This window comes from Lepisma saccharinum, chromosome 23, assembly GCF_977018435.1.
Source record: "Lepisma saccharinum chromosome 23, izLepSacc3.1, whole genome shotgun sequence".
Lineage (NCBI taxonomy): Eukaryota > Metazoa > Arthropoda > Insecta > Zygentoma > Lepismatidae > Lepisma > Lepisma saccharinum.
Window position 1 is genome coordinate 7,612,240 of NC_139251.1, and position 27,757 is coordinate 7,639,996.

The 27,757-nt window shown below is 36.7% G+C and overlaps 1 protein-coding gene across 4 annotated transcripts in view; it reads left to right on the top strand.

Moving 5' to 3' along the window:
• The window catches only part of LOC146005227 (uncharacterized), a 64,545-nt gene that overhangs the window by 12,141 nt on the left and 24,647 nt on the right, over positions 1-27,757 (top strand). For all 4 annotated transcript variants that reach the window (XM_083144307.1, XM_083144306.1, XM_083144308.1 and 1 more), the window contains exon 3: positions 18,701-18,831. In XM_083144307.1, the coding sequence (XP_083000433.1) occupies positions 18,701-18,831 (131 nt within the window). The remainder of the gene's footprint in view (positions 1-18,700; positions 18,832-27,757) is intronic.

Sequence of the window (27,757 nt, forward strand, 5' to 3'; positions counted from 1 at the left end):
GCTAAGCAAAATGATAGAAAATTGTGGTAAAAACATTGTTTTCAGTACATTTCAAGCTTTATTTTATGTTCTGTACTTTTTTCACCATCTCTAATGAAAATTGCAGAAATTTAGAGCCAAAACTGATATTCAATTTTGAAAAAAAGTTTAGGATTTTTGTTGGTTTGGAAGTGATTTTGTGTCAGACTTGTAAGTTTTTTTTAGAGGAAACATAAACATGCAAAGTTTTGGCATAAAATATTTTAGGTTTGTTGCTGATGGTAATATATATAATATCTTTTGTTCTTTCACATCAAAATATTCAACAGAAATTATAAAGAAAGTAACACAATGTTATATTTATAGGTAGATAAGTATAATGATACACTTACATTTTATCTACACAACCACAAAATGAGATTACTCAAAGAAATAACTTATCAACCAATAAAGACTGAAATTACATGTCATCATTTGTCACCAGAAGACCATGGATTACAAATCGCAGTCTGGTTAAATATAAGATCCTTCATCAGCCTTAGTGACGTCCGCACACTCTATGTAACATAAAAGTAACAAATGTCACATTTTCACATGTTCTTCACTATATATATTCATGTAGGCAATATTGAGTCTACCTTTCATAGTGTTCTTTTTTTCCTTTGTTATAAACAGGACTTTAGATTAAAGTCTAAACTAAGTACACTGACTTAAGTACAAATTATGAGCTACCATAACATGGTTTAGAGATACAAACAACTATCATTTGGAAGATGTAGTAAGTAACAGCTTCCATATGAATATTAGATCACATAGAACACTATTACGAGGCCCAGCTATTTAACTTCTTTATCCTCAAGTTACTGCATTATAGGCACAGTCAACAGGTTCATTCACTTCATTCGGTCAGTCGAAATTACATATTACCATCATCTGTTGAATTAATCTTGTAACTACTTGGAAACAGTAAATAGGTCGTATTGGGTTCAGGTATCTGTCTGATTTGACATCACTTCCATGCTAAAAAAAATTTAAAAAAATCCTAAACTTGAATTTTTCTTAAAAATTGAATATCAGTTTTGGCCCTAAATTTCAGCCATTTTCATTAGAGATGGTGAAAAATGGTACAAAACATAAAATAAAGCTTGAAATTTACTGAAAACAATGTATTTACCACAGTTTTTTATCATTTTTCTTAGCTGAGTTATCACAATTATTATCGCAACTGTCTGCAAAGACCAAAAACGCCCAAAGTCATGAAAGTTTTAGAAAAATAATGCCTGCTTTGAACTACCCATGCGTAGGTGTTAGAACCACTAACATATTGAAAATTTAAAAAATGATGAAGCAACCAGTACTGGACCGTTCGGTATGGACTGACCCATATGCATTATGTACAAAATCTCTGGTCTTAGTACCTAGGTACAATTTCTGCGAGTTAAAAAGTGGACACACATCACAGTAATGCTTCACCCATGCAGGGATTGCGACTGAAATTCATTTCAGTTTGAGTTCTGGTTCGGGTCAGACTGAATCACTCCTCACTTTATCAGTTCTGGTTCGGCGCTGGAGACTGAAATCGGATAGGTAATTTGGACACGAACTGGAATTGACGCTGGCTGGCAATTTCTACTCCAATCCAGATAAACCAAAACTCGAAGCTCCTCATGCAAGAGCATTCTGGTTTGCACCACTTCAGAAAACAGTTTTGGGGAAAACAGTTTTACATATCGGTTTGAGATTTCAGTCCATGCCATGGCGGAGGTGAGTTTTGGTCCGGAATAATGGTTCGAGCGACTGAAATTGGCCAAACTACTGCAGAGAATCGGTTTGACCTTGGGAATGCCAAAAAGCAGTGAGGCGCACAGAGAAAAAGTGATTCAATGTGTACAGAGGACAAAGGACCAAGCCATTTAATTCAAAACACTCGCTGGTGCCATGGTTGCCATATCCTTTTTTTTATTTATTTATTCTTTTGTTTTCAAGATAGAAACACTTGAAAATCAATATGCTGCTTATATGTGCTACTTTGAATATAGTTAAAGGGGAGAGTTTAAAGTAATTGGAAATGCAGGGTGCCAAATTTAAGCTTTCAATTTTTGAAGGCAGAAAGTTGAAGATTGGAATGCTGGTTATTTATGCTACCGCGAATACAGCCAAATAGGAAAGTTTTTAATAATTGGAAATCCTGGGTTGTCATATCGAACCTTATTTTTTAAAAAACAAGTTGAAAATTTGTATGCTGGATATTAATGCTACTGCATATAAAGGGTGTTCCATTAAGACGGATCAAAGTTAGCAGTAAATAAAACTGTGTTGTTGGTGAAACTTTATTCATTTCATGTTTGGATCACGTTATTAGAGGCAAGGCAATTATGTGTAAAAAACAATATCGGCCAAATGTCCGCCAAGGCTTCGGCGGCACATGTCCACTCGATGGTCAAAATTTTTGATCACGTCTCTGCATAGTTGCTCCTCGATCTCACCAATATGCCTTATTATCTCATCCTTCAGCTGTTGAATTGTTGTTTGCTTGTTGGCATAGACCTTACTTTTGAGATAACCCCAAAGGAAGAAACGTAATGGGGTCAAGTCGCACGATCGTGGTGGCCAATTGACATCGCTGTTTCGAGAGATGATGTGACCTGGGAACTTCTCATTCAATAAAGTCATTGTTGCATCGGCTGTGTGGCTTGTGGCGCCGTCCTTTTGGAACCACAAATCTTCGATATCTATAGTATTTAATTCAGGCCATAAAAAGTTGGTTATCATGTCACGGTATCGCTCGCCTGTGACCGTTACAGAATTCCCGGCATCATTTTCGAAGAAATACGGTCCAATAATTCCACTAGCAAAAAATGCACACCAAACAGTGACCTTTTGTGGATTCAGTGGCTTTTCAACAATGTTCCTTGGATTTTCATCAGCCCAAATCCGACAATTCTGCTTATTAATGAACCAACCAACATGAAAATGGGCTTCATCATTAAAGATGATTTTTTGTGAAAAATCATCATTGGCTTGTTTTTGCTCCTGCATCCAATTGACGAATGTACAACGCTTCAAATAGTCAGCAGGCTTCAATTCTTGTGCCAATTGAATTTTGAAAGCTTGTAGAGACAGATCCTTTGTCAAAAAGTCGATGTAGCGTTGTTGTGGAGAGGTTCAATTCCTGCACGTGATGACCAATAGAGGTGTCTGGATTCGTGGCCACATTCTCGTGCACTGCAGCAATGTTTTCAGCTGAACGAGCATGCATTGGCATTTTCACATCTGGCACCGACCCAGTTTGTTTGAATTTACGAACAATTTTGCCAATTGCACTCTCGGTTGATCAATTATGTTGACCAAAAAAATCGCAAAGTGCCTGAAATGCATTTCTGTTTGAACGTCCATTTTCGTAATACTCTTCGGTAACTTTAACATGTTGCTCGATTGTTAATCTTTCCATGGTTGCATTTGCCAAAGACTGATGTTGTTAAATCTGAAAGCAAAAGAAAAAAAATACATTAAACACTCAACCTTATTTCACATTTCAAATCATTCCAAATTAATCGAACACCCTTTATAACTAAATAGGGATGTTTTACAACACAAAAAATGCAGGACTGCTAAATTTTGTTTTAATTTTTGATGGCATAAATTTGAAAACAGGTATGCTGGTTATAGGCCTATGTCCTACTCTGAATACAACTGATTTTGAAAATTTTAAAAGATATATCATGTCATTTTTATATTTTTAAAGCTATGAAGTAAAATGAGTATTTCATGGTTATTTAGGCTACTGTGGAAACTATTGATTTGATTAATTTTGCTTTGCTTTTCTGCCACTATTGACTAATAGCGATTATGAGAATGCATAATTATATGATGAAGGAATACTTACAAATAATAGCCATGCAAAGGCCAGGATTTGAACCCGGGACCCCTAACATCATTGCACGCTGTGATATCTACTCTGCAATGGGGACAAATGAAACAAAATAGCAAAGCTAAAATTACAGAAGTGCTGGGTTGCCATATTTAACATTTTAATTTTTGAATCCGAAACCTGCAAATCTATATGCTGCTTGATTATGGTTATGTGGTTTTAAGAAAATTGGGACAATTTGGAAAAAAGACAAATACAGTATTACTGTATGTTTAACTTTCTGAATCCAGGAAACTGGAAAAGGTGTACTACTTAGCTATAAGAAAAAATCTAATCAAATTGTGAAATGTTAAAGTAAAATGATATGGTACTTGAAGAGTTACTTGAAAAGTAGAAAGACGAAATATGTGTGCTGCGAGAATAGGGCTGGCCTCCCCGTAATCAAGGGGTCATGGGTTTGATACCCGGTCAAGGCATAGTGGTTTGGATTCCACTTAAAACTGTAGGTCCATTCCCATTTAGCCTAGCTGTGCATAAAGTGGACTTTTCACAAAAACACCTAACAGGAAAAGTGAAAATGAAACTTTTACTTAGATGAATGAACAACTGATCAATGTTAATTCCAGTTACATGTGGAAACAAAATACTTGGTTTTATTTTACATATATTTTTTGTAATTCTCTTTTCTGTTCTTCTCAATTCTCTTCTTGAAAAGGTTTAAATGAAAACTCTGTATAATTTCATTCGTTGAATTATTTCTGCTATAAGCCTCCCATGATTTCCAACGTTTTTGATACATGGAACTAACAATAAGGAGTTTTTGTTCTTGTATATTGTTTGCAATAATTCGGGACATTTTGTAATTAAGATTAACTGAGAGTGGCTCAAAATGATTTCTCCATATTTTTTTTTCAAATTATGAATTCTCATGTCACAGGTACGCACAATACGGATTATATCTACGTAAGAGAACACACTTTTTAAAAGTCTTCTTGTGATGACAGAAAGAACTGAACAGTATAGATAAATTTAGAAATGAATACCCTAGCCAGAGTTGGTATACCATAATTCAAATACAATTAGCAACACTGGATCTGATTTAGAATGCGACATTTGCCTGTGCGGATGAGAGATCATGAAGGGAGTGTAATACACATTGCCACGCAACAAACCTTGCTTGCAATTGTCACATTCCACTGCAGTTTCCTCCACCTTCCCTCTTGCAAGCAGCACACCACCAATCCGCTAGCCAATAGCACTGCCAGCAGTAACCTACAAGCAACAGATCACAAAACAAAACCGCAATCATGTGGGGGAGGTATGAAAACCTTCAACCTCATCATGCAGGAAAACTGATTTGTTGAACTGGTTCACATTCTATTCCACACCGATCAAACCCAAACTAAATATGCTGTGTTTAATTTCACGAAGACTGAAACTATAAACTGAACCCGAACTGAAACTTCCTCTCAAAAATTTCACTTCAGTGAACTAACTGTTAATGTGCCTCGCAGTAAACTAATTCTGGGTACCGGAACTGAAATAATGTAGAAGCAAAATCCAGTCCAAACCGAAATTGAAACAAAACTCCGTGGTCACTTATGTGAGACTGAAACTTTCCTCTGCCATTTTAGTTCAGGTACAGGAAGACTGAAAGTATGCCAGAATGAGTTGTTTTTTTATTTCAGTTTAGTTTCAGTCGTGATCCCTGCTCCCATGTATTCAACATTTCTAACAACATTTTGTTATTTTAGTTAGTGGTAATTTGTGAGTATTTTGTGGTTATTCGTAGGATTACCAGACGTCCGGTTATTCCCGGACATGTCCTACATTTTAGCCGTATATCTAGCATCCGGGAGGAATTTGAAAAATATCATAAATGTCCTACATTTTGAACATCACATAATATTAATTAGGAAAATACGTAACAGTAATAATCATGCAAGTTACAAGTCTATGGACTGCACTTCCAAACTCAATAGTGAAATTAATTTTGATTCGGTCATTGCCCAAAAAGAAAAACAAGTTTGTCCTGCTATTAAAGAAACAGGAAAACGGAAGCAATTAGTGAACAACGTTTTGGGACCACTTTCTGATAATGTCACTGTTCAATGCCTGAGCAGAATTTCTTGCCTTAGGGTTTATACTGATGGAACAAGGTGTTTCCCATTCTTATTCAATATTCAGTATAATTTGATTGTAAAGCAGGGGTATAGAGAGCAAAGTTATTAAGGGTGTCTGCCAGTCAAAAAAGTCATGGAAGTCAAGAAAAGGTCAAGAAATCAACAAGTAGGTCAAGAAGTCAATAAAACGTCAATAAATTATACTTGTGGTCAAGAATTTTTGCTATCACAATGACTGATTAGTTGATTTAGTTTATTTTACTTAGGGATGTGACGAAGCTGAAAATTTACCGATGCCGATGTACTCACCGATAATTTTTGGAACCGATACCGATGCCGATATTTAACCGATTCCGATACATAAGATTATTAAACAGAAATGGGATGTTATTTTCAGCATGACAAAAATAAATTTGCTATGTACGTTTCTATTGCATATCATATGTATATACATATATATTCTCAAGAGATGCGAATGTACATTTTCATATACAAAATGTTATGTGAACCTTTAAGAAGAACATGGATTCTCAAGAGATTTAACATTAGTACACAAGCAGTTCTTTGAAATGCAAAATGAATTCCTGTTCAGCCAGATTCAACTTCAGAAACACGAGATTTGGAAGCACTTCAGGAAGTAACTTACTTCTTCTCTTATCGCAAATCTGTTTAGCAACACTAAACACTCAATCACTGAATACTGATGCAGCAGGTATGCCCAAGTATTTTCTCAGCACTTGCTTCAGGTTTGAATATTCATTTTTGAATTTCCAATACAACAGCAGATCCTGGTTTAGCAATGTACTATTTTATTTCCGATCCTCTGAATGAGTTTGTAATAATTTTATTACAAAAACTCTACAATAATGACGAATCATAACCAAATTTTCAATAAATCTTACAAAACTAGAATATAAAACTTATTAGAAGGTAAAAACTCTAGTATAATCTGTACCGGTTTAAATATCGGATTTTTGCCGATTCCGATACCGATGCCGATGTGTCAATTTCGGCCGATTTTCATACATCTGTAATCGGCTTCGGCACATCCTTAATTTTACTTATCTTTTTTCTGTCCCTTTGGCTAATTGCAAAGATGAGGATGAATGATGGTAAGATAAGATGGATGAAGGGACAGGCACAAACATATAGGGACAACCGACACAAGCTCCACGTAAGATTATACTGGCTGCGAGTCTATACTCCAAAGCCTCGCTGGTCTGCCAAACACAGTTCAGGATGCATTAATTCGAGTTTTTGATTGATTGATTGATTTGGGGTGTTTTAAGCCCACTTTGGTCACAGTAAGGCTGGACTGGACCTACAGTTTAAAGTGGAATCCAAACCACTATGTGCCTCCACCGGGTATTGAACCTGGAACACCTTGCATTAATACAAGAAAGCAGATCTAATTCTCTTCTTAAATTCATCTTCAGTTTTCATCTTAACTGGCCCTTTGGTAGGGGTTTTCATTAAATAAATATTTGTTTTCTTAATTACTAATATCCAACTTTACCTAAGTAGGGGTCGAATAAATGAACGTTAAGAAAAATGGAAAAAAGGTCTAGAAAAGTCCAGAAAAAGTCAAGAATTCTGAATGTGTTAATTTTGGTAGACACCCTGTTACTGAACTAAAACCTACCTAAGATGAAACTTCTGGAACCATATCAAATTACGGTAATTGCTGAATATTTGTTTGCCTTTACAGGTCATAATTCAAATGTTGAGAGAGTACTTTCATTACCATCAGCACAACAGACTCATGAGAGAAATTATTTTTTCATAAAGTCTGTAAAATGTTTGTTTGGTACGGGTCCCTATAATTTTAAAGAGTTTGACTGTCCACTCTAACATAAATAGTTTGACTAAACCTGAAATTTTGATAAAAATTGTTTCCTCTGAGAAGTACTACTTAAATCAGTAGTAAAAGGTGCATTTATTAGTATGATTGCAAGTTTTGAAATTTTGCATTTAAAAATTCATAAAAAAATCCTTTTTTTAAACTGAAAAGTGTCATTTAACAACTACTTTCTAACGTGTTCTATAGAAATATGTATTATGTATTGAGAATGTTTTGTGTCCTACATTTTGACTTAATGTCCTACATTTTGGGACAGCATGTCCTACATTTCCCTTACAGCAATCTGGTAACCCTAGTCATTTGTCAAAAATATAATTGTGTCAGTGGAAAAAATTGCTCATACATTGAATACTGAAACCTGTGAAATTTTTATTTTGAACAATATTACCTTGCTGATTTTGTAGTGTTATGTTGAACATGTATTGATTATGCTGTGTAACAATTTTCATTGTGGTAAAACCTGGGACTCACCATCAAACAATTACCCGAAGTGAAGTGTCTTTTTCATCAGAACATATTACTTTCTTTAAAGATTTTTCTACTTTCTGAGCAAGTAAAAGTAGTAACACAGTTATTTTCTGTTATGGCTGTCCTTCTCCTCTCCAAGAATACCTAAATCATCAAAATACTCCACATAGTTTCCTAGGTACAACGTGCTTTGTGTCACATAGTGCATTCATTCGTCCACCCAATTTCTGAAAATCATCTAATTTTCAAAAACTTGTAACTCAACAATTTTGTTGGAGAAGTCTAACATTACATATGTCATATTGGATCAAGTATCTGTCAATAAAAAAAAATTGAAACATATCCTTGACTATGATGCAACTTTTTGTCTTTCAATTCGGTGATTTCAGGTGGAATGACCCTACTGAAAAATGACCTAAAAACAAAGAAGGCTGAAAAATGCAAAATAAAAACAAAAAACATGTTTTCTGGTTCTAACTGAAGTGACATGGACATGGACTGATATCAAGGCCCAGTACAAAAGATGATTTGTCATCAACTTTCTAGCCCTGTTAATAAGTATTGTCTTCCTTCTACTTTTTTAATGGTGTTTAGAAAATATAACTTATTTGACTTTTTCAATGAATATTCCCATCCCTTGTTATTTTGAGTAAAATTGTGGAGATGATAATGTAAACTCATCAGAGGCAGTTTCTATCGCTGGCTGTAATAATTTTAGAGTATCACAACTCACTTTTATGTTCTTGCATGTGGTTCATGGGAAACTACTAGAAAGTGCTTTTTCTATATCACACTATCACATGTAATTAACTATTCACAAAAAAATAGTTAAAAATAAAAGCATCTTTTCAAAATTATTAAAAAAATGTTCAAAAAGAAAGAAGGTTAAAAATATAATTGTGAACTACTTGACACATGATCGGCGACCCAAAAGAAACCAAAATCGTTCTCTCATGGGCAGGCTCATTGTAGTACATTCTTCCGCTGCTAGATGCCTCTTGCATTTGCCTGCCGATGGGTGAAGTTGTGCTGCCAGATAGAGAATTATTTCTGTTAAGTGCCTCTCGCTTGTTCGTCAATTTTTGTGATGGCTGAAAAATTTGAACATTGTTTGGCTGTGAAATTCTCTTTCCTGTAAGGGAAAATGGCAGGTGAAACAGTTGTAATACTTGAAACAGCTTACAAGGAAGATGGTCTGGGGAAAACTACGAGTGGTTTTCTCGCTTCAGGAACAGTAAATTGTCACTTGCAGAGCAATCGTGCTCAGGGCGACCCTCAACCTCCCGAACGGATGAAAACATCCCAAGAATTCGTGAACTGATCTTGAAAGACTGTTGCAGAACAATTGACGAACTTGTTGATTTGTCTGGTGTGTCCTGGAGTTCCTGCCAACGGATCAGACTAAAACTCCCCGAGTTGTGGCCAGCTTCATCACGACAACATGCCAGCGCACAAAGCCTTGAGTGTGAAACAATTTTTAACCAAAAACAGCATGGCCCAGCTTATCTACCTGCCATATTCACCCGATCTTGCTCTGTGCGACTTCTTTTTATTCCATTGAAAGGGGAAATCCTCAAAGGAAAACATTTTGCGGATGTGAATGAGGTGAAGAAAGCAATGACGGAGGCATTAAAAGGCAAACCCACAAGCATCACAAAAAACCTCGATGGTTGACATCATATTCCCAAAATCCACTAATTTCAAAACCTTTCTCTCTAAGGGTTTCTTGTGTGTCTCGCCTATTAACGCCGGGAACTATGACTGGAGGGTTTAACTTGGTTAAATAAATTCACCGACAAAAATAAGTATATCCAGCTTCAAACTCCAAAGTTCACCTTAACTGATTTTTTCCGAATAGACTGCCTGGAATTTTAGGAACACCCTGCCTAAATGTGCGAGGATAAAACTCTGATACCCTTCCAACTTAAGAAAGACATTCATAGGTCACCTTTGAAATTTATAAGTACTAACACAACTTTTATTTTTCTTATTTGTCCCTTAAATGTTATGCAAATGGATAGACATCTAACTAATAAGTTAAAATTTGCAAGAGTAAAGCGTTCGCTGTCTTTGTCTTATGGATTATTCATAAATTTAACATGCCAGACAGAAGTTTACAATTATCACTGCTGCAACTTATATCACCACTTTCCTCCTTGAATAGTATGCAATCTGATATACACTCTAGTAACTACTTATGTATACTTTCATACCCAGTATGCAGGTGAAATTCCCCCATCTAAAAGAATTTACAAGTTAGTGCATAAAGAAAATATCAACACTCTTATGGTGATGTAAGTTATTTGGTTGTTAAATCTGAACCCAAGTGTACATGCAATGTGTTTGTTTATTGTGAATAAACAACATTAGATATTGTATAACTACAGGGTGGCTCAATAAGTCACTTAACACCCTCAGTACAAGTCCACTGCGGCATGGAATTTGAAATTGGCGATGACCAATCGTTATCAGGCCAAGGGGGAACCACTTTGACGCCACCCACATGGTTGGCGGCCATCTTGATGTCCGCCATATTGAATTCAACTTCAGAATTTTAAATGGGAAGGAGGTCGTGCGACATATCAAAATGGGCTAGAATTTCACAAGAAATGCAATGGTGAAGGTTTTTTCGACGTATCTTTAACCAGTAAAAAGTTATGACTGAATTATTGTACCAATTTGCTCCTTTTCGAGGTGTTAGAAAAATGCCTTAAAATTTGTTTAGCGCTTCGGTAATGCATCGAGATCAAAGTGAAGTCTATGGAGAGACGTTCGCATGCCATTGCACATTATTTTAATCGGATACATCCATGAAGAGCTGTGCATTATGAATGGTTGTCGCGAACAATTTACAGTGTGACGCTTCCATTGAATTAAAAGTCCATCACAGTGACAAGGCTAATGTTTATGTTCATAAGGAAGTTTATAAACAGAATATGTGACCCTTGTCATCTGATAACTAACTTTGGACAAAAACTGGTTCATAACGTTCCCATAAGTGTTCTGGTGTTCTTCCCTATTGATAAAACTCTGTAAAAAGTACCTTCTTCCATAAGCAAGGATGAAAAAAACTGTTTATTTAACAAATCCAAGTAGCCCTAAGCATTTAAGGTTCCGTTGATGGAAAATTGACTAACCAATCGTGTTCCACACAGCACGCCACACCATTAACTTACCAACACTAACCATTCAGCTTTGATCTGTCGAAAATGGGTTATCAGATAAAAATCATCGAATATTCTGTTTATGAACTTCCTTATGAACATAAATATTAGCCTTGTCACTGTGAAGGACTTTTAATTCAATGGAAGCGTCACACTGTAAATTGTTCGCGACAACCATTCATAATGCACAGCTCTTCATGGATGTATCCAATTAAAATAATGTGCAATGGCATGCGAACGTCTCTCCATAGACATCATTTTTGATCTCGATGCATTACCAAAGCGCTAAACAAATTTTAAGGCATTTTTCTAACACCTCGAAAAGGAGCAAATTGTACAATAATTCAGTCATAACTTTTTACTGGTTAAAGATACGTCGAAAAAACCTTCACCATTGCATTTCTCGTGAAATTCTAGCCCATTTTGATATGTTACACGACCCCCTTCCTATTTAAAATTCTGAAGTTGAATTCAATATGGCGGACATCAAGATGGCCACCGACCATGTGGGTGGCGTCAATGTGGTTCCCCCTTGACCTGATAACGATTGGTCATCACCATTTCCATGTTGCGCGCTGCAGTGGCCTTGTACTGAGGGTGTTAAGTGACTTATTGAGCCACCCTGTATATTCTTATGAGTGGATTTTAATTCCACAAAGGAAGAGAAAATTACGTCATGACAGTAAACAACCTTTTTTGTCTTTAAATAATTATTTATTTATTTACGACTTTGTTTACATGACGAAGTTAAGGCATTAATGCCTTCTCTTCCACTTAACCATTAATTATAATGTTCAATTTTTTCTTTACAATTAATTGTATACAATTAAAAAATGAAAAATAAAGTGACAATAGAAAAATAAATAATAAAAGTAAAATTAAAATAAAATAAAAGTAATACAGTTTGCATACGAGGAGTTAAATAGTGGATTAACCATTAATCACAGTAGATTTTTTTTTACTAACGCAATGAAAAATACATCTTAAGAGTAAAATTAAAAATAAATGCAGTACAATTTCTATATGAACACACACGCACACACATGCACACACAACTATCTATAGAGAAACCAGATTGTGTTAGCTAAACATATTTTGCATTGTTTTCTGGGAATTCATTCTAGGTCCAAACTGTTTAACATGTGTAATTTTAATTTTTTTTTTTAATATTACAATTGAGGAAGAGGCTTGGATTTCGGGGGTCAGTCTGTTCCAGTGTCCTGAAGAAGTAACGGTAAAAGAATTAGTGTAGAAGTTAGATCTGTGGAGAAGAATGGATAGCAGAGATTTTTCACGTGATCTGGTGTTGCGGGAGTAAAAGTCAGAAAGATATTGAAACTGCCTGCAAAGGTATTTTGAATCTTTTATTTCTAGGACTTTGTACATTAGGACAAGGTTGTGGTAAATCCGTTTATCACTTAATTTCAGCTACTCGACCATCTGCATGATACGGCATCAAATGTTCAGAATATTTTATGTCAAATACGAAGCGAATGCAGGCATTCTGGATTCGCTGCAGGCATTTAGCTTGCTCGTGATTAACGTCTGAAGAAAGTGTCATAATTATCAATTATAGGGAGGACAAGAGATTTAACAAGTTTGGTTTCTATACATTCGGGAAGGAAGTTTATAAGTCCATAGAGAGAGTGTAGTTCAGCAAAAGCTCTTTTTTTTTTACTGAGGTCACGTGTTCTCTCCAGGTAAGATGATGGCTGAGCGTAATTCCCAGATTTTTAACTGTAGTGGAGAGAGGCAAGTGTATATCATTGACCGTGAGCTTAGGGAGATTTAATTCGTCAATTTTGTTCAGAATCTTGGGGGAGCCTATGAGCATACACTGGATTTTGGTCGGGTTGACGTCAAGCCGTGGTCTACAGACCACATGTTGATTTTCTTCAGGTCGTTGTTTACACGTTCGGTTGCATTCAATATTTCTTGTGGAGGGAAGGAAAAGTATAATTGAAAGTCTTTGGCATAGATGTGATACCTACAGTGGTTAAGCACAGACGGGAGGTCGTTTATATATAGTGTAAACAGGAGAGGGCCTAGTACGGTGCCTTGAGGGATGCCACAGGGGATGCTTTTCCAGGATGACCTTCGACGTAGGTCGATGACACATTGTTGACGTCCATGCAGATAGGAACGGAACCAGTTAACCGTAGAGCTCGAGAAGCTGAATAGGGATGATATTTTAGTGAGTAAAATTTTGTGGTCATTGGTTTGGAAGGCTTTGGTAAAATCGAGAAGATCAAGGATTGTAAGTTGTCGATTGTCCATAGCTAACCTCGTGTCATCGGTTATATTGACAAGAGCCGTGCATGTGCTGTGGTTGCTACGGAACCCATGTAAGTGGTCTATTAGGTTATTTCGTGCCAGGAAGTCAGGGGTTTGCCCACTAATAAGATCTTCTAGTGCCTTAGACAGAGCTGGAAGGTTGCTGATTGGTCTAAAATTGTTGTTGTTGATTTCGTTGTGTTTTAGGTATAGGTCATACCTGGGCGAGTTTCCTATGCAACGGAAATGTGCCAGAAAGCAAGGAAAAATTAAATATGTCCGTGATAGGAATAAGGACATGGTGGAGGATTTTTTTGATCGTGAGAATGGAAACTTCATCCACTTCTATGGCCGACGATTTTGTCTTAATTAAAGATAATATTTATCAAACAGTTGAAGAATAAATGTATTTAACAGATGGACTTGCTCATCCACTGTGTGTAGGGTGCTAATTTCGTGCCACAGAACAAGGGCAGCGTCTTCGTTCAGGCGTGTTTCATGTACGTTCTTAATGTCCCTGTAAGATACTTGTTTGGGCTTAAATTTTGGAATGCAGACGTTATATGATACATGAATTAAATCATGATAGGAAATCCCAGGTACCGGAATTTGGCCGTGGCTCGTTACGCGATTTTCGTCCGAGACCACGATGACGTCAAGCCAGGAGTCTGAAATGGCCATGTTGTGGGTTGGACTTAACTGACAGATTGTGAGATTTAAGTCTGAGAATGTATCGTGGAATTGCATAGCCTCATCTTTGGTAGTACACAGGTTGACATTCATGTCTCCCAAAACAATTGCATGCGAATATTTCGGTAGAAAGGTTGCGATATCGTTTTCGAGGCTAGAGCTAGGTGGTTGATAGACTACGGCAAGGAGGAGTTTCTGTTAACAGACTGTGGTTTCCATAATTATATATTCGGATGATCGGTTATAGTCGCCAGGCGATTCCGAAAGTATTTTGGCAGGAATGTCCTCGCGTAGATAAATTGCCACTCCCTGCCCCTCTTCTCGATTCTGTTTCTCATGAATAGATAAAATCCTGGAAGGTGCATCAGCTCACTCGAAAGGCTCTCCTTTAGCCATGTTTCCGACAACGAGCAGAGAACGAGATGTGCGAGAATGCCTTGGGCATTGATGTGGATGATGTTGGGGCTGCCTGAGGGGAGGTTCAGCTGCGGCCCAGAAGGTGGGTTGCCCATTTGTGACACCGGGGTTGGGGAGCGAAGGTCATTGTCACTTGCTGGGAAAATGAAGATATTTCGCAATTGACTGAAAAATTCCAACGTCGGTGTTGCCGGGAGGTTGCCGGCAGGCACACAGTTTGAGGGGTTGGGAAGCAAGTTTATGGATGCCGCTGGTAGGGGGAGGTTAATGGCAACTGTGGAGCAAGGGCAGGTTTTCAAGTTCTCCAGAAGAACTGGGTGGGGGCGTTGCCAGATTTACATCCACCAGAATGTCAGTTTGAGCCATTGGAAATGAGAAGATAATAAAGAAAGAAAATTAATATTTGTCACTACGTCTACCGAACATAAAATTTTGGAAATTGAAGATTCACTTACCAAGTCAGCAGAAGTGATGTATTTAGAAACTGCAGGGCACCGAAAACTAAATTCTATATACTTACGCACACACATACACAAACACAGACACAAGCATAACAGTTAACGTAGTAACATAAACACCAATAACTAACATAATTCAGTCACAAACACTAATACACAAAAATAGCTGAGTTTACACAATAGCATGGTGGAATTTGATGCACCCTCAGTAAGCAAAATAAACGTTCTGGGTGGCTGCTTATTTCCTGCACATCCTCTTTTTCGTCTCTCATTCACTCTACTTTGTACAGTTCCTCCAGCGTGTTGATGGAGATCTTGCAATTGTTCTTCAGTATGACAATTTTGGCATCCCAAGTCCACACGTTTCTGGGGCAATGCTGCTCCTTGGCCTTCTGAAGCACTTGCTGCCTGGCTGCAGTCAGGGATTCTGTGATGAGAACTCTCATTCCCTTCAGCACCTACTTGTTCTTCCAGATGCCGTCCCTCGTTCAATAGCTGCAAAGCCGGAAGATGATGGGCCTCTTTCCAGTTTTGACTGCGTCCGCTACTGTTCTCCTCCGGTGGCCGATGCGGTGGGAGTGCTCGATGTGGTGCAGGGTTACGTGCTGCAGGTGGAGGTGTTTGTGAATCATCTGGAGGACAAGTTCATCCGTGTCCTCGTTGCCCATCTCAGGAATGCCGTGTAACAGCATTTCCATGTTGTCAATCATTGTCGAGTTTCCATCTGTCGATTTCTGGAGTTCCTGGATATCCAGCCTAACAGACTTCAGCGTGTCCTCCACCCCCATTTAAATTCCAGGAAGGCGACGCTGAGATCCTGCAATGCCGCCTGGGATCCCTTGTCCGTGCTTTCAGTGGGTGGTATCTGCCCGGCGACGTACCAAAGCCGGCTCTCAAAGGCCCGAAGCCTCTCCTCCACATGGCTGGCAACAATGTTGATGGAAGTTTTCGGCATAATTATGTGCAATTAAGTAAATTTGTGTGGTGTTTAATCACCACTGAGGTGCTGGAAGTGATGCTTTCCTATGCTGGCACTTGTTTCTTCTGGTAGTGATGCATGAGATGAGTATACGCCAGCGAGACTGGAGGAAAAAACGGGAGCTCTTCCTACACGACCGCTACTCGTCCGCCATGTTGTAACAGGACTGTACTCAAGTGTAGTCACGGACACTTGTGGGTTGTAATCATCCCATTGGAAGTCAATGAGGTTGTTATAACCCAGAATTGTCCATGACTGTACAGTTGTGATATTATTGTTCTTGAAATTAACTTTCAAAATGCCAGGTACAATTAGGCCAGAATACCAAAACTTGCTGTAAAGTTAGTATAAAAACCGGTATAAAGCATACATCGTGTGAAATTATAATATTCTCACTAATATTTTTAAATAATATTGTACTTCAACGTACACATCAATGGATGAACAATGAATTTCAATATGGCCACAATCAATCTGGTCTAGATACAGAATCTTATGATCTGTGGGTCTCCCCGATGGCACAGTGGTTGCATAATTGCCTTGTAATCAAAGGGGTCAAGTTCGATACCCGGTGGAGGTACATAGTGGTTTGGATCCAACTTTAAAATGTAGGTTCAGTCTCGATTAGCCTTACTGTGCATAAAGTGGACTTAAAACACCAAATCAATCAATCAATCTTATGATCTGATTTGTGTAGTACACAATGTTTATTATTAATGTTTCACTCCCTTTTTGTCACAAATATGTTGAAATACTTTTGTACTTGAACATACAAATAAATGTTCTCAATATACTGAATATGTACTGAATAGGTCTCACATATTTGGGCCAAGATACAAAGTTTGACAAAATTTTATGAAGTCACTATCATTCACTAATGTTGAATTTGCATATCGATTGGCAGTAATTTTCCTTATATTTGATGTCTAATCTAATGAAGAGAAGAGAAACTCATACACAGTATTCAAGGTCTCTGATACTCAATACAAATGACGTCTTTCAAAATAAAGCAGTTTCAATGTGTGCTATGACACACAACAGGTACCAGTAATCAATGCTTTATTCAACGTTAATGCGAAGCAACATGCTTTATAACACTGATTTTATCAATCATGCACTGGCACGAAATATAATCACAATTCCATTTTTTTGTGTTTGTTCAATCAAAACCTCTACGACTGTTCACGTTCTGGTTTCATTCTATCGTGAACATGCAATTACTGTAAGAATGCTGCAGGCGGCCATTGCTCGATATCCAACCTGCGCTTTCACATGCAGTAATACTAGATTTTTCCTTCTTAATAAACTTATCGAATTCCACTTGAGAATTGTAAACAATGGTCGATGTCAATATTATTCAACTTCAGGCTTGTGTTGGCATTGTGTTAGAGTAGAAGAAAATTTCTTACCTCAAGTTTGGAAGTATGGCGAGATCAACGAAACCAAACAGCCACACATTCTTTTCCCAGAATGTCATGTGAAACCTACCTCACTGGTTTTTCATGTCTGCTGCAATCTCCACAATATACTTGTCGGGCTAAGTAACAAATTTCAAACCAGACTGAACAACGAAGGTTGCTACCACACAAAAGATTTAACACGATGCATAAACACATTCCGTTATGCCTCCATCTTTCTCCCGATTTCTTTCCCGCTCCCCCGTTCATTGCGATGAATTGTCCTACACTGCAAGTTGCATATTTGGGAAGCACAAAATTGTGAATTCATAGTCCTGCAAGATTGACTACTCATTCCAACAATGCCTTTAAACAAAGACGAAAACACGTTGTTTGGCTATGTTAGATGACCATTTATCCAACATTATATCCTTATAAAATCCCTAACACTCAACGAAAACGAGCGCTGTTGGTGGTACAAGCATGAACTAATTGAACTGAGATTATCATTGTCCGCTCTGTGAATACACAACACCTTGCGTGATTCCTGCAAACCACTTGGATGAATTACTTCGTGAATAACCGTTGAGTGTCCTTTTTCTATAGGTAGCATTGAAATTCTCACTTCGTCATGGACATAATAGTAAATACATAACAATATTCTAACATTTCCTGAATATTTTCGCGAATTACAGACAAACCTTATGGCATAAGTATGTCATAGCATCATCACTTTGTAAGAGTTTCGGGATTGCTTCGAAAGTGAAATACACATTTAGACCGGTGCATTGATCAACTTTACAGTACTTTGAAGGAGATTGAATTTGTAAGTGTACAATTTATTTTTTATTACAAAATTGTGGTTTATTTTGGGTCCTTCCTCTAGAGGACATTTCAATGTTTCAAGCAGAAAAAAAGTGATGACATTTGAAGGGAGTCTAAAACTATATACCTGATGTTTCATCAAGTTTCTATGATCATGTGTATAAATTTCAACCAAATGGCCTATTTCGTTTCAGAAACTGGTGCCAGAACTTTGGGCCTGTGCGGAAGTGGAACTGTAATAAAGGAATTGCTTAGAAAAGTGATGAAACAGCCTCCTACTTTAAGGAAAGTGATTATACTCATTGGCACAAATGACTTACAAATGGTTAGTATACTGTAATTAGAAAATAAAAATGATTGCTCTTTCCTATTAAGAATTCTTACTCATAACACCAGTATTTGGAAAACAACGTTTTTTTTGAGAAATTAAAAAAGAAACTTCTTGTTTGTTTAAACCGCACTTTTTTGTTGTTGAAACTAGTTTTTTTTTATTATTTATTGGAATATACAGAGCGATTCATTGAAGTGTAGACTGTCGTGCTTACGGCCATATGTATGCACTGTAGACTGTCCTTGAATCAAGCGTGCAAGTTTCCATAACTTGTTTAAAAAGTGATTTATTTACTTGCCAATTTATGAAAGAAGGTGCTAAAACTGGCTGCCTTCGTTGTTCATACATTTTAGACACCACTTGATGAAGTTACCCATAACTCGCTGCAGTTCTTGTTTATTAATGCTGGTGATTTCTTTGCAAATGTTACGTTTCCAGGGTGTGTGAATTTAACTTGTGTACAGCATTTGTTAATCTACCCCAAGGATATAAATTCCACCTGGGAATCTTGTTTCAAACCACCTTTGAACTTCGCGTTCTGATTGAGTTAACACACATGAATCATAAATAAATACATGCTGTGCTTCAGTCCCCTGTATACTTTCAGGACCTCTGTAGAAACCTGTTTCAAGCCTCTCTCACCATCTTATGTTAGGGAGTGTATTAATAAAGATGCATAAAAAATGTGTGCGCATCGAAGGCTACTACATAGTTTGAACTCCTCCTTTTACAAAGGTGCTAAGTAAATCAGTTTTTAAAATAGTTACGGAAACTGTTGTGTGCTTGCTTCATCGACCCTATATGATGCAGATAAACTGTCGTGAGAATCTCACTTGCCTAAAGCACAAACACTGATGTGGTTGTTTGTATACACTTTAATGGATCACTCCATACAAAGGTTGTTCAAAAAGTAATACTCCCTTTTTTTGCTCATCTGGAAGCAAGATATCAAGAGAGGAATTTGTATCCGGCAAGTTCAATATCTTGCACATACATGTGATTTATTTCATGGTCGTCCGGCAGAGATTGCCAATGTGGCAGTCCCTTAAAATGGCGGAAGTAAGAAACACCACAAAGAATGGGCTGTTAGTGAATTTTTTAGTGACCAAAAATAAAAGTGTGGTAAACAATCACAGAAGAGTTTCAAAATGATGTGAATCATTTCAACTCATTATATTTTATTCATAAATTGTCAAAATGAGATACAATTTCACACATATGTAATGTAACTGCCCAAGTTTAGGTGCCAATGGTTATCACAATGTTAACTCACAAATGCTCAATGTGAACACCCTTCGTTACTCTGCACATATCAATATGGTAATCTTGGCACGTTTCTTCATGTCTGAGCATGTTGTCTTCAATGGTTTGCACTGCAGCACTAATGCGATAGAGTTCTTTATGAAATTGTGTATGAAACTGACGTTGCACACTCACGACCAACCTACTGTTGGAAAATGTTTTCTCCTCACCCCCGGCAGCTTTTACAACTGGTCAGCCTGGCACGTGGTGGCAGAATTTAGAACTACCAGGACCATTAAAAAAATAACAAAAAAACTTTAGGATGTTTGTGATATTCAATCAGTGATTAAGTTGTATTGTTCATGGTGTGACCGCCTACCAATCCTTGTAGCACTTCTGGCAATTGGAGAATCGCAGGGGACCAACTTGCTTACTGGGATTTTTACCTTTCAGGCTTAAACCACATACGCTTACTCATGCAAAATGTCAAAAACAAGTCTGGGTTTAGTAATTTCAGGTTTTTATTAACTTTCACATGAAACATGCTTGAAATTTATTAGAAAACAATCCGTTTGACATGCATCGCAAAAACTTACAACCACGGCTTCCATTCAGCTAAACTACAGATTATCTCCACACTGCTATTCCTCTATTTTATACAATCAGATTGCCAACATGGCTTTTCTTTACATCGCAGTCAAAGTTATAATTCATACAGCGTGATTGTCATTGTGGCTTTTTACACATTGCTGGCAAAGTTATAATTTGTACAGCGTGATTATTTTTTTTATATATATACACAACATTTTCGACTTGTTAACTTATCTGTCATAAATTACTTCATGCATTACTAGAATTATAACATTGTTTACATGCAAGAAGTTAGTTACAAAACAAGCACCACATAAACAAAGATATAACATGTAAGAAAGATTATGAAAAATATTAGATTCATATATTAAATAACTTAACATGCATAAACACAAAACAGAATACATATATGTACAGTGTGTATGCATAATCACAGAACCAAATTTGTACAATTTTCATGCATAAACACAAAACAACACTTGTGCAGTTCACATGCATCAGTAAAAGATAAAAGAAAACACATCATGTACAATTTGCATGCACAGATAGAAGCATCACATATGCATCTCGCATACATAAATAAGCATAAATCAGCATGCATACATTTCAAACATGCAATAGACAACATGTATGCACAAACTCCATATATCACAAATATGGTACCACTAAAATTTACAATTTGTTATCATGCTCTCTTTAAATATAGTTTATAGTATAGACTTGCTGCAGTTGCTTGATATTGCAAGTCTTTTATGGCTTGAACATACTTGGGAGATTCTCATAACCCTGTGCACTGATAGAATGCCCTAAAAATTCCACCTTGACTTGACAAAACGTACATTTGTCTAGTCTCAGTGTCATGTTGGCATCTCGTAACTTATCAAAAATAAGTCTTAAGTGAAAAAGATGTTCTTTGAAAGACATGCTTTTGACAATTACATGGTCTACATAACATACTGTAAAAGATTTCGTACCTTCCAAGGTTCGTGTCAGAGCATTAATGAAAGCAGATGTTCCATTGATTGACCCGAACACTACCCTTGTGATCTGGTAAAGTTTTCCCTGAAAACTGAAAGCAGTATACTTTCTTGCTTTGGGGTGTAAGGGGACCTGCCAGAAAGCATTAACCAAATCTAGGGAGGACAAACCGTATCATGCTGAAGGCTCTCCTTACGCTCCCCACTGTAAGTCCTAGTACTTTGGTTTGTGCCAACCCTACTTTGGTTCGTGCCCCCAGCCCGTTCGTAATGGCTTTACCTGGTTTTGTAACCGCTCTTATGCTCGAAGGCCTCCAGTTCAATGGAAGGGCCGGGGAGGATGTCACGTGCTTTCTTGACCGTGTAGATTGACATCCATGGAAACTCATTAAAAGTTAATTTATGTTCATAGGATGTAATTGCACAAGCTTGACATGTTTGTTGATATTTCTTTGGTCTAAGCAGAGACGAATGCTTCCTCCGGGCTTGACTGACATAAGTACTCTGATTCAGAATATTCAATAATGCCTAATTTGAACATTTGTTGTATTTACCTGCCAACTTCGTCCCTATATGCTAATGGTATTGGATAGTTTTTGTTAACTATTGGTGTAGGGGTCATTCCACGTCAGTTCAACCAGGCCAGGGAACCCACCATCTCAGATTTTTATGAAACTTGATACATTCAATCCTTCCATGGTGGTAAGAAACCACATAAAATTTTTCGCCTTTAACTCATCTGGTTTCAGAGTTATGGCCTCTCAAACTTTCAGCCAACTCTCGTTTTCCTTCATTTCCGAAGCCCTCATTGAAACCTGCAGTGCTTTACAAAAAAAATATTAGCGGGAATTTGTTGCCGAAAACATGCCTTGCTAAAATTTCAATTATCATTAAAAGGGAATGAATTAATACCAGCATAAGTATTTTTAAAATTAACCTGGATATGTATTCTAACTTACCCAGCAATAAAAGTTATGGTTATTTTATTCCTTCTATAAATATAATATACTTATGTCTGATATTTGGATGAAATGGGTTCCGGAGTATTAAAATATTTTGGTTACCTCAAAATCAATCAAATAATGTGTTATAAATTAATCAGTGAAGCAAACTCGAAATTCTACACTTTTGTCTATTCTTTGAGCATTGTTGTCTTATTATTTCCTTGCTTATTTATAAAATAATTTATCCATATATAAGCAAAAATATATATATATGGTTCAAAAAAATCTTTGTTTAATGTTGTGTTCTTTGTAAGCAGCAGTTTGATGATATGTCAACATTACCTGAGACAGAATAGCAATGAAGATGACAATAATGATAATAATAATAATAATTTATATTATTTTATTAATATGAAATCATCATTGAACAATATCAGTTATTATGGTATCTCCTCCTGCTTCAACATTTATTGTTTGATGATTTATCCATATAGATATTTAAATGTGATTGACCAAAACACAGGTTTAAAAATTACTGAATATTCCATATATTGCCTATATATATTTTTTACCTTTCCATATATGTGCATGCAATATATACAAAAATTTACTTTGTGACACAAGTTGTTTACTTTGACACAGATTATCTTGTCCATTGAACTTAGAACCTTTTGCCATCCAGATGTTGTTTCTGGTGGATGAACAACAGCCAGCACATGGGGAATTGGTACTGCACATATATCTTCATGTCTTGGCCAATAGAATGATGGGGAAGGAGCATGGGGGTGAAGAAACTTTACAACATCTCCTTGATCTTCATCCACTTGAGATACCATTCCAAAATATCACAACTGATCATACTTACAAGCAATTTAACATCCAGGAAAGAGTTCATGTACGGTGACAATAAAAGATTGGCGGTTTTTCAGACTGTACGTGAGAGATGGGGTCTCATCTTAACTGATTCTTCTAGCCACAATGGTGCCTGCAGAATCCAGAGGTCTGAAATTGTGGAAACTTCTAGTGCCTGGAACTGTTTGTACATCTGTAAACCGGTTTTGAAGTGTCAAATGGGTTGAATCAACTTCACCTTTCTCAATAAAGTGAATTGCAATATTTGTAATTTTTTCCACACAGAAATTGTAAAAGTCCCCTGTTGTGATCTGTCTCCCAAATGGTCTCTGTAAACTCTCTTTTCGTGCCAAATATTTTGCTGTTCCGCCAATCCCATTACATTCTGATTTCCCATGGCTTGTTGCAAAAAATAAACCAGTGTGCCTCTAGCTGGAAGTCCTCTTCATGCAGACACAAGTTGAGAAAGTTATATTTGTTTTTGTATTGAGCAGCACTCCTGTCACGAAAAAAGTGTATTTTCTTGACATGTGAAAAATTTTCTTTCAGAAATCTCACGACTATTCCTTGAATTTTGTAAACCATGTTCACATCATGCTTCAGGTCATTATATATGATGCAGTGTGATGAAACAATCTTTTCCCCAACAGAGTTCTTACAATAGACTACCACAGGATGTACAGTACATGACTCAGAAGTCCAGTGGTAACCTTGGGCTTCATCTTGGATTGTAAAAGATTGGATTCAATCTTTTATTGTAACCGTAGATGAACTCTTTCTTGGATGTTAAATTGCTTGTAAGTATGATCAGTTGTGATATTTTGGAATGGTATCTCAAGTGGATGAAGATCAAGGAGATGTTGTAAAGTTTCTTCACCCCCATGTTCCTTCCCCATCATTCTATTGGCCAAGACATGGAGATATATGTGCAGTACCAATTCCCCATGTGCTGGCTGTTGTTGATCCACCAGAAACAACATCTGGATGGCAAAAGGTTCCAAGTTCAATGGACAAGATAATCTGTGTCAAAGTAAACAACTTGTGTCACAAAGTAAATTTTTGTATATGTTGCATGCACATATATGGAAAGGTAAAAAATATATATAGGCAATATATGGAATATTCAGTAATTTTTAAACCTGTGTTTTGGTCAATCACATTTAAATATCTATATGGATAAATCATCAAACAATAAATGTTGAAGCAGGAGGAGATACCATAATAACTGATATTGTTCAATGATGATTTCATCGTTATTGTCATCTTCATTGCTATTCTGTCTCAGATAATGTTGACATATCATCAAACTGTAGCTTACAAAGAACACAACATTAAACAAAGATTTTTTTGAACCATATATATATTTTTGCTTATATATGGATAGTCCTCCTCCGTAGTCGAGCGGGTTAAGGCGTTCACTCGTCTTAAGATCGTTCGCTGCGGGACGGCGTAGGTTCGAATCCGGCTCTGGTCGGAATTCATTCGGCCTACGTATAGGGCCGGTGGCAACCCACCATCGTGAGGAAATTGGGGAGCTCCGAATGAGTGAGCGGTAACCCGGTCGAGAAGACCTACAACGGCTGGGGGTTCGTCCGGCTGACCACCCGTCACCCCAATACTGATCTAAGATCTCCACGCTCTAACAGGTGACGGAGGAACAGTGTGGGAGAGAGACCAGCAGTCGGTAGGTAAGCCAAGGCTCTCACGGTCTGTAGCGCTATGGGTTATTATGTTATTATATATGGATAAATTATTTTATAAATAAGCAAGGAAATAATAAGACAACAATGCTCAAAGAATAGACAAAAGTGTAGAATTTCGAGTTTGCTTCACTGATTAATTTATAACACATTATTTGATTGATTTTGAGGTAACCAAAATATTTTAATACTCCGGAAGCCATTTCATCCAAATATCAGACATAAGTATATTATATTTATAAAAGGAATAAAATAACCATAACTTTTATTGCTGGGTAAGTTAGAATACATATCCAGGTTAATTTTAAAAATACTTATGCTGGTATTAATTCATTCCCTTTTAATGATAATTGAAATTTTAGCAAGGCATGTTTTCGGCAACAAATTCCCGCTAATATTTTTTTTATTAATTTTTTGTTTTACTAAAATATTGATATCATGTGATGTCATATTTTTTTCTGAAATGCCTATTGTTTGGTTAATATTGTTGTGAAATTTCAAAAGGATTGAATCATGTGTGAGCGAGATAGAATTTTTTTTGTAAAGCACTGCAGGTTTCAATGAGGGCTTCGGAAATGAAGGAAAACGAAAGTTGGCTGAAAGTTTGAGAGGCCATAACTCTGAAACCAGATGAGTTAGAGGCGAAAAATTTTATGTGGTTTCTTACCACCATGGAAGGATTGAATGTACTAAGTTTCATAAAAATCTGAGATGGTGGGTTCCCAAACCTCTTTTTTTTGGTTGAATTGATATGGAATGACCCGTAGAAGTATTCCGTTCTATTGTGTGTGTATACTTGTTACAGAGACCTGGTAATTCAGGAAACAATGTTTTATATTGTTTTAACAATTGAAATAAAGCTATCCTTTGCGACTCATTTAAATGTTCACACTCTTGTCCACAAGTCTTCATCAGAAGGATGTGAGGATGACTGTGGGGATATGTTAGATACAGAAGTTCTAAAATCTAACTGTTCTTCAGGACAACTTTAATTTGAAACTGATAAATTTGGAGAATTTGCTTGCTTCGCTCAATTCCAAGAGTAAGCCTCGCTGGATAAAATCTAAAGTACTGTCAATATTGTATAGGACATCTAAACCGAGAATAATGTCTACTTTTAAATGTCTGACTACCAGGAATTTAATGTAAAAGGAAAGTCCAGAAATTTCAGTGTTCAAATGAGTGGAACCTATTAGTTTGTCTTTCTTCTTCCCTGTATAGTCAACTAATTTAATTCCTGTAACTGGCAATAGCCGTGGTTTAGAAGCCTGACAAATAGACTTCCACAGGATTTCCGAGAGAACATTGACCTCAGCGCCACTATCGAATAAAGAAGTATATTCATTATTGTTTATTCTTACTTTTATGTGAGCAGAAGGTTTAAGCTTGCTATTACTATTTATGGGTTGCTTACAATTTTTAATTTCTGCAATCTGTCTCATCACATTCACTTAAATCCTGCTATTCAATTCATAAACTTATCGCATCACTCACATCACCTGCTTTTTGACACGAGCTCGTAACTAGTTGAACGAGTTAAACTGGTGTATGTCTGCCTGGACTGTGATTTTGTTCTGATTGACATCATTGAACAGACCCTTTTGTTTGAAGAAATCAAAAACTACATTCATCACATACTTTGATCAATGAATTAAATCAATTCGGCCATTCCTTGGATTGCCTAAGTGTTTTTCAAATACATCCAATTTTATACTAGAATCTGCATTCAAAAACAGATTACTAATATTCACTACAATGAGATTCTCATCATTCCCTAACTCCACTAGAAAATTATTCCACTGACTCCACTTACTCCACAAATCAGGATTGTCAGCAGTTAATAACTTTGGGATTGGTGGTAACGTGAGCAATATCAATTGATTATTTAAAGGTAATAACTTGTGTATTAAACCTTTGAGGTCACTTTTCATTTTGTGTAGCTCTGTATATCTCAAAAAATCATTGGTGCCAATAAGCAACATCACTTTTTACCAACTTTGGTATCTGGATGGATTTTTTGAGGTAGGTTGGAAATAGTTTGGCCTCTAGTACATAAACCTATGTTCTGTTTACGTAGTAAACAGTGTAGTTTGCCAAGGTTTTAGCTACGCGGATCATCATGGAATCTCACCTAGCAAATGAACATTATTGTACAAGGGTTGAATGACCTGTGCTTCGGTATTTGTTTTGACTGAATTGTAAATTTTTGTGTGTGTGTGATTTAGATTACTAGAGTTAGGTTGTTGCAAAGGAGGATTAGCAGGTACACTCATGACACCTCCCTCTCGACATGAGCGATTTACTTGTTTCCCGAAAAAGTAGATTTATTAGCATTGGTGATTACATTTCTTTTCGAGTTACGCTGTGAGCTGACATGATCAACAACCTCTCATTTGAGTTTGTCACCTCTGTCTTATACTGATCAGTACATTTAGTTTGAATAACTGCTACCTTTCTATTATTATCAAAGTGTTTAGTTCTACTGTTAAATACTGCCTGTGGCCGTTCACGTAATGAAATTTTGCTAAGGCTTCGGAATTTTCTATTACCGTAATGGTTTCACTCAGCTCAATAACAGGTTTCATAATGAAAATTTCCTTGATTTTGAAAGGCA